Source organism: Anolis carolinensis, unplaced genomic scaffold (genome assembly GCF_035594765.1).
Source record: "Anolis carolinensis isolate JA03-04 unplaced genomic scaffold, rAnoCar3.1.pri scaffold_29, whole genome shotgun sequence".
Lineage (NCBI taxonomy): Eukaryota > Metazoa > Chordata > Lepidosauria > Squamata > Dactyloidae > Anolis > Anolis carolinensis.
Window position 1 is genome coordinate 219,046 of NW_026943838.1, and position 12,841 is coordinate 231,886.

At 45.7% G+C, this 12,841-nt stretch overlaps 2 protein-coding genes and 1 long non-coding RNA gene across 5 annotated transcripts in view; all 3 read right to left on the reverse strand.

The window, feature by feature from the left end:
- Positions 1–5,441, reverse strand: part of LOC103283001 (zinc finger protein 91) — a 40,984-nt gene extending 35,543 nt beyond the window's left edge. Inside the window, exons 1-2 of the mRNA XM_062966796.1 lie at positions 5,360–5,441; positions 2,776–2,902 (exon numbers count right to left, since the gene is read on the reverse strand). Of these exons, the coding sequence (XP_062822866.1) occupies positions 2,776–2,902; positions 5,360–5,422 (190 nt within the window). The 5' untranslated portion in view covers positions 5,423–5,441. The remainder of the gene's footprint in view (positions 1–2,775; positions 2,903–5,359) is intronic.
- LOC103281973 (zinc finger protein 239) overlaps positions 1–12,841 on the reverse strand; it is a 264,351-nt gene that overhangs the window by 205,824 nt on the left and 45,686 nt on the right. The window lies entirely within an intron of this gene.
- On the reverse strand, positions 6,194–6,754 carry LOC134294923 (zinc finger protein 24-like). The gene has a single exon (XM_062966793.1). It carries the CDS (start codon positions 6,752–6,754, stop codon positions 6,194–6,196), a length of 561 nt encoding a protein of 186 aa, XP_062822863.1.

Here is a 12,841-nt window from a genome sequence, read left to right on the forward strand (position 1 = left end):
GCTAAGAGCGTCATATTCAAGTCAGTGCAGAGATCTGCTTTCAAGCAGGAAATAGCCAGGTTAGAACAAGGGCTTGACACCCCCAGCCGGAGTTTCTTGCGTGAGTTAAACCCATTTCTAGACAAGGAGGGTATTTTGAGAGTTGGAGGAAGGTTAGCCAAGGCTAAACTCAAGGTGTGCGTAAAAAACCCCATCATCATACCCCCTAATAGTCACACTGCATTGCTGCTCGTTCGGCATCACCATGAAAGGATCCATCATCAGGGTAGAACTCTAACTGAGGCAGCCCTTAGAAATGAAGGTCTGTGGGTAGTTAATGCCAAAAGGTTGGTCAACAGTTGTATTTTCAAATGTGTCAAATGTCGGCGACTTAGGCAAAACTGTCAAAGTCAGTTAATGGCAGAACTACCTCAGGATAGGACTTTGACAGACCCACCCTTTTCCCATGTGGGAATCGATGTGTTTGGTCCTTGGGAGGTTGTCACTAGGAAAACCAGGGGTGGTGTTGTAAATAACAAGAGGTGGGCAGTTTTGTTTACTTGTTTAGTAATACGAGCTGTCCATATAGAAGTCATAGAAGGAATGGACACTTCATCATTTTTAAACGCATTGAAAAGGTTCATAGCCCTCAGAGGGCCAATTAAGTCAATTCGATCGGACTGTGGCACCAATTTTGTAGGTGCGACCAAAGAACTCAATTGTGTGTCTAGGTTTGGGAGAGACCCAAAGGTTCAGAACTTTACGAATACTGAACAAATTATGTGGACTTTCAATGTTCCCCACGCCTCCCATATGGGTGGTGTTTGGGAGAGGATGATTGGTATTAGTCGCAAAATCCTTAATGCCATGTTTTTGAGTCATAGGTCATTGACGCATGATGTTTTGGTGACACTTATGGCGGAAGTTACCGCAATTATCAACAACCGGCCGCTGGTTCCCCTTACCAGTGACCCTGAGAACTTACAACCACTGACTCCTGCACTTATTTTGACACAAAAGGTGCCAGGATGGAAGGACGTCATGTTGCCAGTTCCGGACGGAACTCACCGTGCCCTGTGGAAACAGGTGCAGTCCTTGGCCAACCACTTTTGGAAAAGGTGGAAAGCTGAGTACTTAAGCCAGCTTCAAGCTAGAAGAATCTGGCAAAGCCCACAGGACAACATTGAGGTTAACAACGTTGTGTTGTTAAAGGACAAAGACTTGCCCCGCCATGCGTGGCCCATGGGCATTGTATTAAAGACCTTTCCTTGCCCAGACGGTAAGGTCAGGAAAGTTCAATTAAAGACTTGCAACAGAGGCAAAGTGTCCATTTTGGACAGACCAATTAGTGACCTCGTGTTGCTTATTGGAGATGTTTAAAGTTCTAGTGTTTGTATTGTTGTGTATACAAAGGTGTTTGTATGTTTTTGATTGGTAAATTCCCACATCCTGGGAATTTAGCGGGGAGTGTTCCGTCCCCCAGGACAATGGTTTGCCTTACCTATTGGTCGTTTGTTTGCTTTCCCTCCTTTGCATTTTGTTTCAGCCTCTGGCTGCAAAGCCCAGGAAAAGTGGCTTGGAGTCTGCAAGAGCTGGCTGCAGGTTTCTTTGCAATGATTGGTCAAAGAGTACAACATCTTAGGACCGCCCTTTTTACCAGGGTCTAGTCTCCATTTTAGAGTTTCATTCTGGCTATAGTCTTCCAACGTGCTGGAGCTGTGCAAGGCTAACTGGGACAAATCATCCTCAAAACCAGGCCAATCTAAGCCTATCCAAATTAGATAAGTATTGAATTATACTGATCTGGAATAGGAAATCTAGTTAGAGGAGCAGGGTTATTCCATCGCTTCTAGAACTAATCTTTGCTGTAAAGATAGGGAAGGAAAGAGTTTCTCCTTCTAATATAGACAGCGTGATTAGGGTATAGTGGTTTTATAATCACCTTTGCCTTCTGGAACCAGGGATAATTCTGCAACTAAAACCTATGGAAATTTGTTTCATTTTCTGCAACTTTAAGATCTGTGCCAGGTTTACAACCTTGTATGAATAAACATCCTTTTTTGAAGTTCTCCAGACTCAGTCGTTCAATATTTTAGGACAGCTTATAGGGATTTGCAGTTCGCCCGGATAAAGGACGGCACGTTTCATCTTTATAGTTTTTTTTTATTGTCTGGCGGACGGCACAGTCTGTACCTGGCCTTCGACCTTGGACCGGATTGGGACCCCGCTGACCGCTTCTGCCCTGACTGATGTGTTTGGACCCGGAGTTCGCTTGCTGCACGGAGGAGTAACAACTTAGTTATTCAACCACAGCTGTTGAGTAGCAGAGAGGAATCTGCTGCCGGTTATTTACGTTACATTGAATCTTTGTTTACCAGCTTTTGTTTGTTTAAAGTGCCAGGCTGAAGTAAGCATTTTTGGTTTAACCCGGATTAAACTCCTGTTTAATCCGGTTTATCTTTTGAACCGTTTTTTAGTATCTTTTCATATTGAAGGCGAGTGTTTGCCTAGCCCTTTGTCTTTTACGGGCATTTTTGGTTCTGTATCTTTAATAAACTGTGTTGAATCTTATCTGGTGGCGTTCTGTCTGTGACACTTCGATTTGACCCGTTATGGAAATCTTCCCACTTGAGTCTGAATTGGTGCTAATGTTATATTATTATTATTATTATTATTATTATTATTATTTCATATATTTCTAAGACAAGCCCTGCCTTGCAGACCCTCAGTGACTGTGATGATGTAGGCTAATACTGCCTTTTGAAACAGAAATCCCCATCAGTGAGGGAGCCTTACCGAGAGAGGCCACAATCCCATTCATCTCCTCCATGACCTGCTTGTGCAAGGCTTTCTGGTCCGGATTCAGGAGAACCCACTCCTCCAGGGAGAAATCCACAGCCACGTCCTCAAAGGCAATTGGGCCCTGGTGGAAGAAGAAAAAATTCCCTTCTCACATGTCAAGGAAAATAATGACAAGAAATTCTTTAAAGTAGATTTACATTTCTGTTGGTTGTTTGAAAAGGAAAGGGCGAAGGCCTCCATGACACAGTTGTAAGCTTTCTAGAGACGACGGGTTGGTCACAGTCAGAACCATTTCTTAATTGATATGTAGAATCAGGAATGGAATCTGAGCATGTTCCAGCCCAGAACTGGACACAGTATTATTCCAGGTGAGGTCTCGCCATAGCAGAAAGAAGGTCACCTCAATCTAGACACGATATTCCTTGGGATGCAGCCCAAAATCTCATACTCTTTTCAGCTGCTGCATCACATTGTTGGCTCATGTTCCACTTGTAGTCCTCTAACATTCCAAGATCCCATCATATGAATGACTGTCAAGCCAGGTGTCGCCCATCCTGTACCTGTGCATGGCATTTTTATCGTTCCTAAGTGTACTACCCTACATATATTCTTGTTGAAATTAATTAGGTTAGTTTTGGCCCAGCTCTCCACCATGTTCAGGCCATTTTGAATTCTGATCCTATCTTCTAGACTGTCAGCTATACCTGCTAATCTGGTGTCATCTGAAAATATGATACGCATGTTGAGCAGTACTGGGCCCAGGACAGAACCCTGCGGCACTCCACCCTTTGTCGCTCAAACCATTACAAATCCACCGAACAGGAGTATTATCCAGCCCACTTTTTACTAGTTGTTGGTAAAACCATGGAAGGCTTTTCCAAAGGTCTTACTGAAAGCAAGAGGTGCTACACCCACTGCATTTCCTTAATCTACCAAGCGTGTAACTCTACTGAAAAACACATTAGTCTGGCATGACTTGTTTTGGAGAAACCCATCTTGCCCTTCAGTGATCACAGCCTTTTTTCTAAGTGATTCCAGACGGCCTTCTTCATGATCTGTTCCAACATCTTCCCTGTTATTTAGGTCAAGATAACAGGCAACTTCAATGCAAGGGTAGGATCTAGTTTGGTAAATGTGTTGAGAGAAGAGGGCCTGGAGGAAGATCCCTTCAACTCTCTCCTGACACCAGAAGCCCGACACTCTAAGGACCAAGCGTGCAACCAAGCCAGAAAGAGCCTGACCAAAATGGCCACGCAGCTCAACCTGTCCCGGCTAAATGGACTTACTCAGTTTCCTAACTCTGGAGAATATACATTGGTCTCACCAAGGAGCTCTGGTGTCATAGACTATCTTCTGACTTCACTCTCCATAGCTAGCGACAGTCATTCATTTGGTATCGACAATTCCTTGCTTTAGTGATCATCTATCTCCCACTTCCCCTGGTTTTGGAGAGAAGCAGCACTTCCCCACCTGGACAAGCCTACCCACAATACACCAGGCTGAAGCGGAACCTTAAGATGAAGGGGGTGTGCCTAGATATCTTGAACTCTTATGAAGTGCTGTCCATAGAAACTATGATCATTGAAATCCCAGATTTCGAGGAAGCGATCACCGGGTTTGAATCCCTTATAAAACCTATCCTTTAAAAATTATACGATTGGCAAAGAATGCTGAGGCAACCCAGGGTCAGACCCAAACATTGGTTCGATAAAGAGTGCATAATAGCAAACAAACAGATCCGCTCCCTCTATAATGATAATTGATCCACATCAAACTATCCCCTCCTTATAAACATTCGAGAGTCTAAACAGCTGCTCCAACTGCTTATGGGCCAGGTCAAGATAACTGGATGGTCATTGTTAGGGGACCTCTTTTTGGTCCATTCTTGGAGACAGAGACAACCTTTGCCTCCTCTAGCCTGCTGGGACTTCTCCTGTTCCCAAAAATGAACAAAGAGGATTGCCAGTGGTTCTGAGATTACTGCTTTTAGTTCAATACTCTTGGGTGTAGTTCACCTGGCCCTGGAGACTTGGATTCATTGAGCGTGGCCAGGTATTCCTGGATCACTTCTTTACCCATTTTGGGTTGCATTTTCCCAATTTCTCCATCTTGCTCAGGTAGAATACCGATTTCCTCTTGGGAGAAGACTGAGGCCATGTTCTAACTCTTCCCTATCCCTGGTTTGCATCTCACCACCTTCTCCAGGCACAGACCCTACTCTTGGCTCATTTCTTCTTCTGACCTCATTTTCTGATTTAGATGGTTAGGCCTTTTCCCGACTTATGCAGTTTACTCGTTTACATTCTTTGGTGATCCCCTCTTTCCCATTTCTTGTACATGTCCCTTTTGAAGCTTAGCTCCGTTGAAAGTTCTTTGAACATCCATTCTGCTTTCTTTAGTTTTCTCTTCATTTTTTCCCCCTCCTTGTTGCAAATGTTTGCAATTGTGCCTTCAGTATTCCACTTCTAAGGCAAAGTATTTAATCTTGTCTGTTTAAACAGATATTTGCTGATTAAGCCTGGAACCAAAGGCACCCCGGCAGGCCCAGCCCTCCTCTCCCAGGAATCCTTCTGCTTACCTGACTCAGTCCCACTCCATCGCAAAGGGGGAGAAACGACTGAGGATTCGGCAACAGCATCATTCCAGACCCTGGAGAGAGAGTAAGGGGTGGAAAGCTGGTCACATAAACAGGCCTCAGAGGTGACAATTGCAGTCCTATAAAGAGACCGATGAGGAAACGGCCCTAAGAACACAGGCGCATTCAACAGCCCAAGAAGATGTACAATGTGAGGGTTTAGGACTTGATCTCACAAGCCCTGCTGTGAGAATGTTCAACTGAAACTAGCACTGGGCTTGGTGTTTCAATTGACTAAAGTGATTCTTTGCTGTCTGTTTGTCTTCCAGCTCAGTTTCAAGACTCATCTTCGCTTAGGGTCCCACCTGGGAAGACACTGAAGGCTCCATTTTCAGTCCTATTGCATGAAAGAAAACTACAAATCAAACTGAAATCACACTGTTAGCAACCCAATGCGTACATATAACAACAACAAAAAGTCCAACAATAATTTAATTTATTTATCATCCCCCTAAAGCATGAAACCCCAAAACTCCCAGAAGAGTTCCTTCTCACCCTGCAAGGCGGCAGCCCCGTCTCCTTCCCGCTTCAGCTCCTTCTGCCTGAGACTCTGGGTGGTGTCTGGTGGAGATTCCTCTGGTGCAGGGACTTCCATGGAGTTATTATTATGGGCCTGGAAGAGCACAGAGCATTCCAGAAGGAGTTTGGGAAAAGTTCAGAAATATCACAGACCTCTAGACCTTTTTGGAAAGAATAACTCTGAGATGGGAACCTAGTTTGGAACCAATGCCCCCCTCCCCCTCCCATCATTGTCTATGTTCTATCTTGAGCAGAGCATCAACCAAGCTGACGGTAGAGATGGAGGGGCAGAGCAGGTGGGGAAAGAGGCCGAGGGAGCAGGGCCTTGCTTATCCCCCACATCGGTCCCATCTTGGAAGAAAGGCAGGATGTACGTTCAACCTGTCCATCAGTCCCCAGGTTAGTGAAACCCAGAGGGAATGCTCTCACCTGTCCTTCCTGCTCCTTGTCCTCGGCCCGACTCAGGAGGAAGCCTTCCGCCAGGGCCACCGCCTGGGAACAGGTCTCTGCCCCACACTCTCGGACCCAGCTCCCCATCTCTGGGGGCAGGATGCTCAGGAACTGCTCCAGGGTCACCAGGTCCAGCACCTCGGCCTTGGTGTGCTGCTCTGGCTTCAGCCACTGGCGGCACAGATCGTGGAGACGACTGCAAACCCCTCTGGGTCCTTCACCCTCTTGGTAGGAGGACTGCCTGAAGCGCTGGCGCTGTGTGTCCGAGCTGTCAAGGTCCACACTCAGGGACTCATGTCTGGTTCTTTCCCAGGATTCCCCACTGCCCCCAGGTCCTCCTTCAGGCCCACGTGAGTTGGGTCTCTCCATGTTGGAACCACTCTGGTGAAGAACCCAACCGTATCCAAGATGTTTTTCCTCCTCTTCTTTCTTTCAAGGGAAAGAAATCCCTCCACAGGCTCTACTCCGAGATTCTCAGCCAAAAATCACATTTCCTCTGTGAAAGAAAGGCAGAAAGGTTGTGGGACCAGGCTTTTGAGCAATAGTAGCAGCAGAAATGACAACTATATGATCCAAGGTATGATGACAGACCCGGTTTGGACTTGAGAATGGGAAGAGCTCTGGTAAAAATGACTAAAATTTACAAGGAGTCACACAATTAAATAAAATTTCAACAAAATGATACATAGATGGTACAAAACTCCAGAAAAACTCTCAAATACAGACACACACACACATGTTGGGACTTGCCCAAAAGCTAACGAAATTCTGAATAAAAATCCACAGAGACATGGAAACTATTCTAGAGTAAAAAATCCTACTAAGACCAGAACCTTTTCTACCGGGAAACATCAAGAAAGACTCTTTCTTTATATGACAACAGAAGCAAGAACTGAATACGCAAAACTATGGAAACAAGAAGACATGCCAACACCAGAAAACTGGACGACAAAAGGTTTCGAAATGGCCAAAAAGGACAAACTAACTTTAGCTGTACAACAAACAAATACACAGAAACTTCAAGAAGAATGGAAACCCTTCATTGAATTCATAAAGAAGCAAAGGAAGATGACCACGGCAGGATCTGTTGACTAAAATAGTATTCATAGTATACAGTTACATTTTGTACTATCTCTAAACTCTTTATTCAAGAGACTTTGAATAATTGACCTATCAACACTCTTTGATTAGAATATAAAAGGTTGCAAGCCTTGTTAATTAGATATTTTAGAGCGACACACATATATACAAATACATATTTGTGTAGTATTTAAATAAAAGAAGAAAAGATAACAAACATTGTGAATTATCACCCAGTCAATACTAATTTACTAAGAAATGGAATGGATATTTTAGATCTATATGGCAGTCGTTATAATGAGATGAAATACATGCAAAGAACGGGAAAAGAAGGCGGGAAGGAGACCGGGTAGCGTGGGAAGGCAAGACTACTGGTTCTGTGTTTGTTTCTGCCTCAGAGGACATTTGGATCTTCCAAAATTTTAAGCCATGTGTCTAATAGTAGGGCTTGGGTTAAAGATATGGATGCAATCGCTATAACAACAACAAGGCTTCTCTTCCCCCCTCCACCCCCGTCCTCTTCATCAGTTGCACCGTAGACATTGATATAGTTCTTTTAAAATATATATACAGTAGAGTCTCACTTATCCAACACTTGCTTATCCAATGTTCTGGATTATCCAACGCATTTTTGTAGTCAATGTTTTCAATACATCGTGATATTTTGGTGCTAAATTCGTAAATACAGTAATTACTACGTAGCATTACTGCGTATTGAACTACTTTTTCTGTCCTATTTGTTGTCTAACATGATGTTTTGGTGCTTAATTTGTAAAATCATAACCTAACTTGGTGTTTAATAGGCTTCTCCTTAATCTCTCCTTGTTATCCAACATATTTGCTTATCCAACGTTCTGCCGGCCCGTTTATGTTGGATAAGTGAGATTCTACTGTATATTTAAATATACACCATTGGTTATACCGTGGACCCATAATATTCCATACATTTTTGCATCCAGTGTTATTTTCACCCTTTTATATTTACTTGTATTCCCCCCCCCCCCCTCAAAGGCCATGTCTTTTCTCCCTCCTCTTCTGTCCCAATTTCCTCTCCTCTCGTGGAGGCCATTTCCCGCCCTTCTTCCTGAATCCCCTCCCAATCCCTCTTCTCCAGACACCCACGGGAACCCCTCTGTCTCCCTGTCCCCCTTGGAACCGTGGTGGGGGTCGTGGCCTGTGTCCCGGGGGGAGGGCCGGAGAGGGAGGGAGGGAGGGAACAGGCCCGGGCCCTCCTCGCCCTCCCCCCCTCCCTCCCTCCGGGGCTTGGGCTTTGGCCTTCTTCGGCCCTCGGGAGGAGGCCTGGGAAGGAGACTCACCGGGACAGAGAGAGAGAGAGAGAGGCGGAAGGGAGGCGGGAAGGCGCCGGCGGGTCTGCTCGGAGACCGGTGACGCCGTGACAGGCGCCCGATTCCCATTGGCGGTTCCCTAGAATGACCGTTAGTGGCAAAATGGCGGAGGAAACGGTCAGGGGAGATCCTGCCCGGAGACAGATGACGCCATAGAGGAAGGAGAATTCCCATTGGTGGTTCCGTAGAATGACCGTTAGTGGCAAAAATGGAGGAAACGGTCAGGGGAGATCGTGCCCAGAGACAGATGACGCCGGAGAGGAAGGAGGATTCCCATTGGCGGGTCCTGGGCGTCGTGGAGAAAACAAAGAAGGGGTCTCTCTCTCTCTCTCTCTCTCTCTCTCTGAGGCTCCAGTGCCGTTCAACTCCCGCGAAGCCCCGCCCCTCTATGGGTTTCCTGCCCGCAGCCGCCATTTTCCTTCCGGGCGGACGTCCAGCGAGGGGGAGGAGTCTCATGAGGGCGGGGCTTCCTGTGAGCTCACTTCCGGAGGAGGCGGCGGCGAAGGGGGGCCTTGTTGAGAGAGAGAGAGAGAGAGAGAGAGAGCGGGAAGAAGGGGGGAGAGGTGAGTGGGGGCGGGCCCCGCGTGTCCCCCCCCGTTTCGTGCCCCTCCCCCCCCTTCGGCCCGGCCTTTGTGAGGGAGGGAGCGGGACACTCCGAGGCCTGTGGTGCTCTGGGGGCCACGGCGGCGCCTCTGCGCATGCGCCGCCCTCTCCTGGGCCTGCCCTGCCCCTCCCTCCCTCCCTCCCTCCCCACGTGACCTGCCTTGAACCGGGTGAAAGGAGATGGTCTGGGCTGGGATCCTGGGATGCAGGTCACGTGGGCCTCGCCTCAGCTGCTCCCTTCTCGGCCTCATGAGACTGGGATGATCCCTTTGGAAAAGCCAGGTTTCCCTTTTCCGCCCACTGACTTCTGTGCTGCACGAGAGAGTTTATATGTATTTATTTTATGCATTTTGAATATTTTTTTAATGTTAAACGCCATCAAATGGAACCATATGTTTGTCACTCAGAGTCCCTCTATGCGGGAGTGAGGGAGGGGGGGGATATAAAACAGTAAATAATTTTCTCTTCCTGTCTCCTCTTCTCCATTATAAAGACACATGGATCCTTCATCTCTCCAAATGTATGGAACACAATCCTTGTGCCAGAGAAATAGGTTTTAAACAGAGGGTCAGTTCATGGTCCTCAGACTGTTCGGGACTCGGAATATAGTTTGTTGTTCAAGTTGTTTCAGGTTTAGGGCAACCCTAGGGCAACTGTTTCAGACAATTTCCTTGTTAAGATTGAATCCTAGGCAGTTTGACGTTTTCTGTTGAAGTGGGAATGATTGTATATAGAGTTGTTTAAATGTCATTGAGTTATAGTGTTGCAATGTGAGCTGGAGATTGCATCATGCTGTCTGCTGTCCACTATGCAAGTGTGTAAAGCAGGGGTCCTCAAACTTTTTAAGATGAGGGCCGGTCCACAATCCTTCAGACTGTTGAGGGGCCGGATTATCATTTGAAAAAAAAATACAAGCAAATTCCGATGCACACTGCATATGTCTTATTTGTAGTGCAAAAACAAAAACAACAACAACAACAATGAAAGAACAATACAATATTTAAAAATAAAAACATTTTGTATCACACTCTTCTCACCCCAAAGGGGACTCAGAGTGACTTACAAATTATTAGTACATACAATATATTATATTATTAGCATAGCACAATATTAGCATTATATATTACTATATTGAACTATGCCACTATACTGTAATATTATTAGTAATATTATATGTAATATAGAATATATAATTAATATTATTATATGGTATTATTATTAGTGTTATATTGTATTACATTATAATATTATTATCAATCTTATATGTATATACAATATATTATATTATAAAACTGAGGGCGGGGGCCAGGTAAATGACCTCGGAGGGCCGCATCCGGCCCCCGGGCCTTAGTTTGGGGACCCCTGGTGTAAAGAGTTAACTGTGTATTGCATCAGACAGCAGGGGTGGTTATAAATAGCTCGCTGTGTTATCTGTTCCCCCCTCTGCTCTCTGCCTCTCTGAATATATTGTCTTGAGAGTTTTCCGTTTGTTAGTAAATCTTTTTGTAGATAGCCAAACAGGCTTAAGCCTCTTTATTGGTGCCAGTGATTCTTCGTTGATCTTCTGCTGCATGTGTGTTTATCCAAACCGTGCGCTCTGACATTTTCTTCCTCTGAGGCTGAGGGAGTGTGACTTGCCTAAAGTCACCCAGTGCGTTCATAGTCAGAGTCCCAGAGTCAAACCACTACACCACGCTTTCTGAAGACTTGTTCCTTTTCTCCTTGCCTCCTCCCTCTCTCTGTTTTGGAGGGAGCGAGAATGGGGAGGAGAGGATTCCCTCCATTTGGGAGCGGGAGGCGAGAGAGAGGAAAACAAGCAGTGGAGAGTTGAGGAGGAAGAAGGCGGTGTGGAGGATTCCTCTATTTTGGAGGGAGATAAAGAGGAAAGCAAAGCAGAGATAAAGAGCAAGCAGGGGTGGCGGTAGCAGCAGGGCTGTGAATGGCAGCAGTGGTAGTGGGGTGAGCCGAAGGATTATAGTGTGGGCCTGGGAAAGGACTTTGGTGGGAAGGATCTGACCCCTGTGCCTGAGTGGCGGGATCCCTGTTGCCTTAGTTTGGGGACCCCTGTCTTAAACCATATAAACTATAAGAAGATACTTTTTACTAAATACAGTGCAACCTCAACTCAGGAGTGTCTTAACTTAAGAGCATTTTGAGTGAACCTCGGCCCAGGTTTCGCTTTGACATGCAAAGAGCATTTTGAGATAGCAGAGGGAGCACTAGCGCGAGAGTACAGGGCTTTAGGGCTTCGAGGAGGCAGCCTTGTGCCTCTTTGTCTGCTTTGGGAGATTGCTGTCTGCTTTGCCCTTGTCCGCTTTGAGGAACTTTGGGTTAGATTATTTTGTGTAGTTTTTATTCCTGGTAAGTTCGGCTTTGTGAAGAGAGACGGAGAGAGAGTAAGAGAGAGAGGGAGGCTGGAATTAGTACTTTATGAAGAAAATGATGCTTCTGCCTCTTCACTTTGTGCTTTTGCTTCCTTGCCACCACTTTGTGCTTAGATCATTTTCAAGTGGATGTGTCTTTTTTATTGTTCCCTATGAATCTGCAGGCTTTGTGTTGGTGTTACACACCTTTTGTTGCCTCAGATGTGCTTCCTTACCACAACCTTGTGCTTCTTCCATTTTAAACTTGCTCTTTCTTTTTTATTGTTCCATCTGAATGTGCATTTATACATTATTACTTATTTATAAAGTGCATTTACTTATTGAGAAACATGTAACAAAAAGTTGGGAAGGTTTTTTAGGGCCAAAACGGATTAATAATAGCTCAGACACAGAACGAATTAACCTCTTAAGTCAAGGTATCACTGTATAGAATTGTTTTATATAATTGCTGTGTGCTTTCATGATCATGTAACTTGACTGTAAGACATGTCATAATATAAAGTCTGAAAAGAATATTTGGGCAAAACAACGGGGAAGAAACAGGTGGAGGAAGGCTTCATGTGGGCAGGGAGCATCAATTATGCAACACGGGAGAAGAACTCTTTGGAGGGCAAATGGGGGCCTGGTCTCCATCAATTTCCCCAAGTTGAATGTGAGGCAGAGGAGACCAGACTCAGTTGCACATGTCTGTCAAAGAGATTTCCATTTTGGATGACAAGGTCCAACAGTTCAGGCCTCAGAAGGGAGTAAGGCAGGAGGGCAGGCAGACCGGTCGGCTTCCAGGGAGATGCAGTAGTTGCCTTGTGGAAGAAGAGGGATCTTCCTCCTGTGATGGGATCTCCTCCTCCCTCCCTCCGTGGGGGTCTCTCTCAGGGGGGCCCTCCTGGGGTGGGGTTTCATGGCAGGAAAGGGGAATCACTGGGGTCATAAAGGGAGGGAGGACCAGGGACCCTTTCTCTAATGACCTAAGGAATGGCGGAGATCAGCAGGTTGGAGCCATCTTCCCCTGAAACAGGAGAGAGGCTCAGAGTGAGTAAAGCGTC

What these genes read in the sequence shown, in the direction of transcription:
- LOC134294923 (XM_062966793.1), bottom strand. Translation starts at nt 6,754, where the DNA reads ATGGAGAGACCCAACTCACGTGGGCCTGAAGGAGGACCTGGGGGCAGT.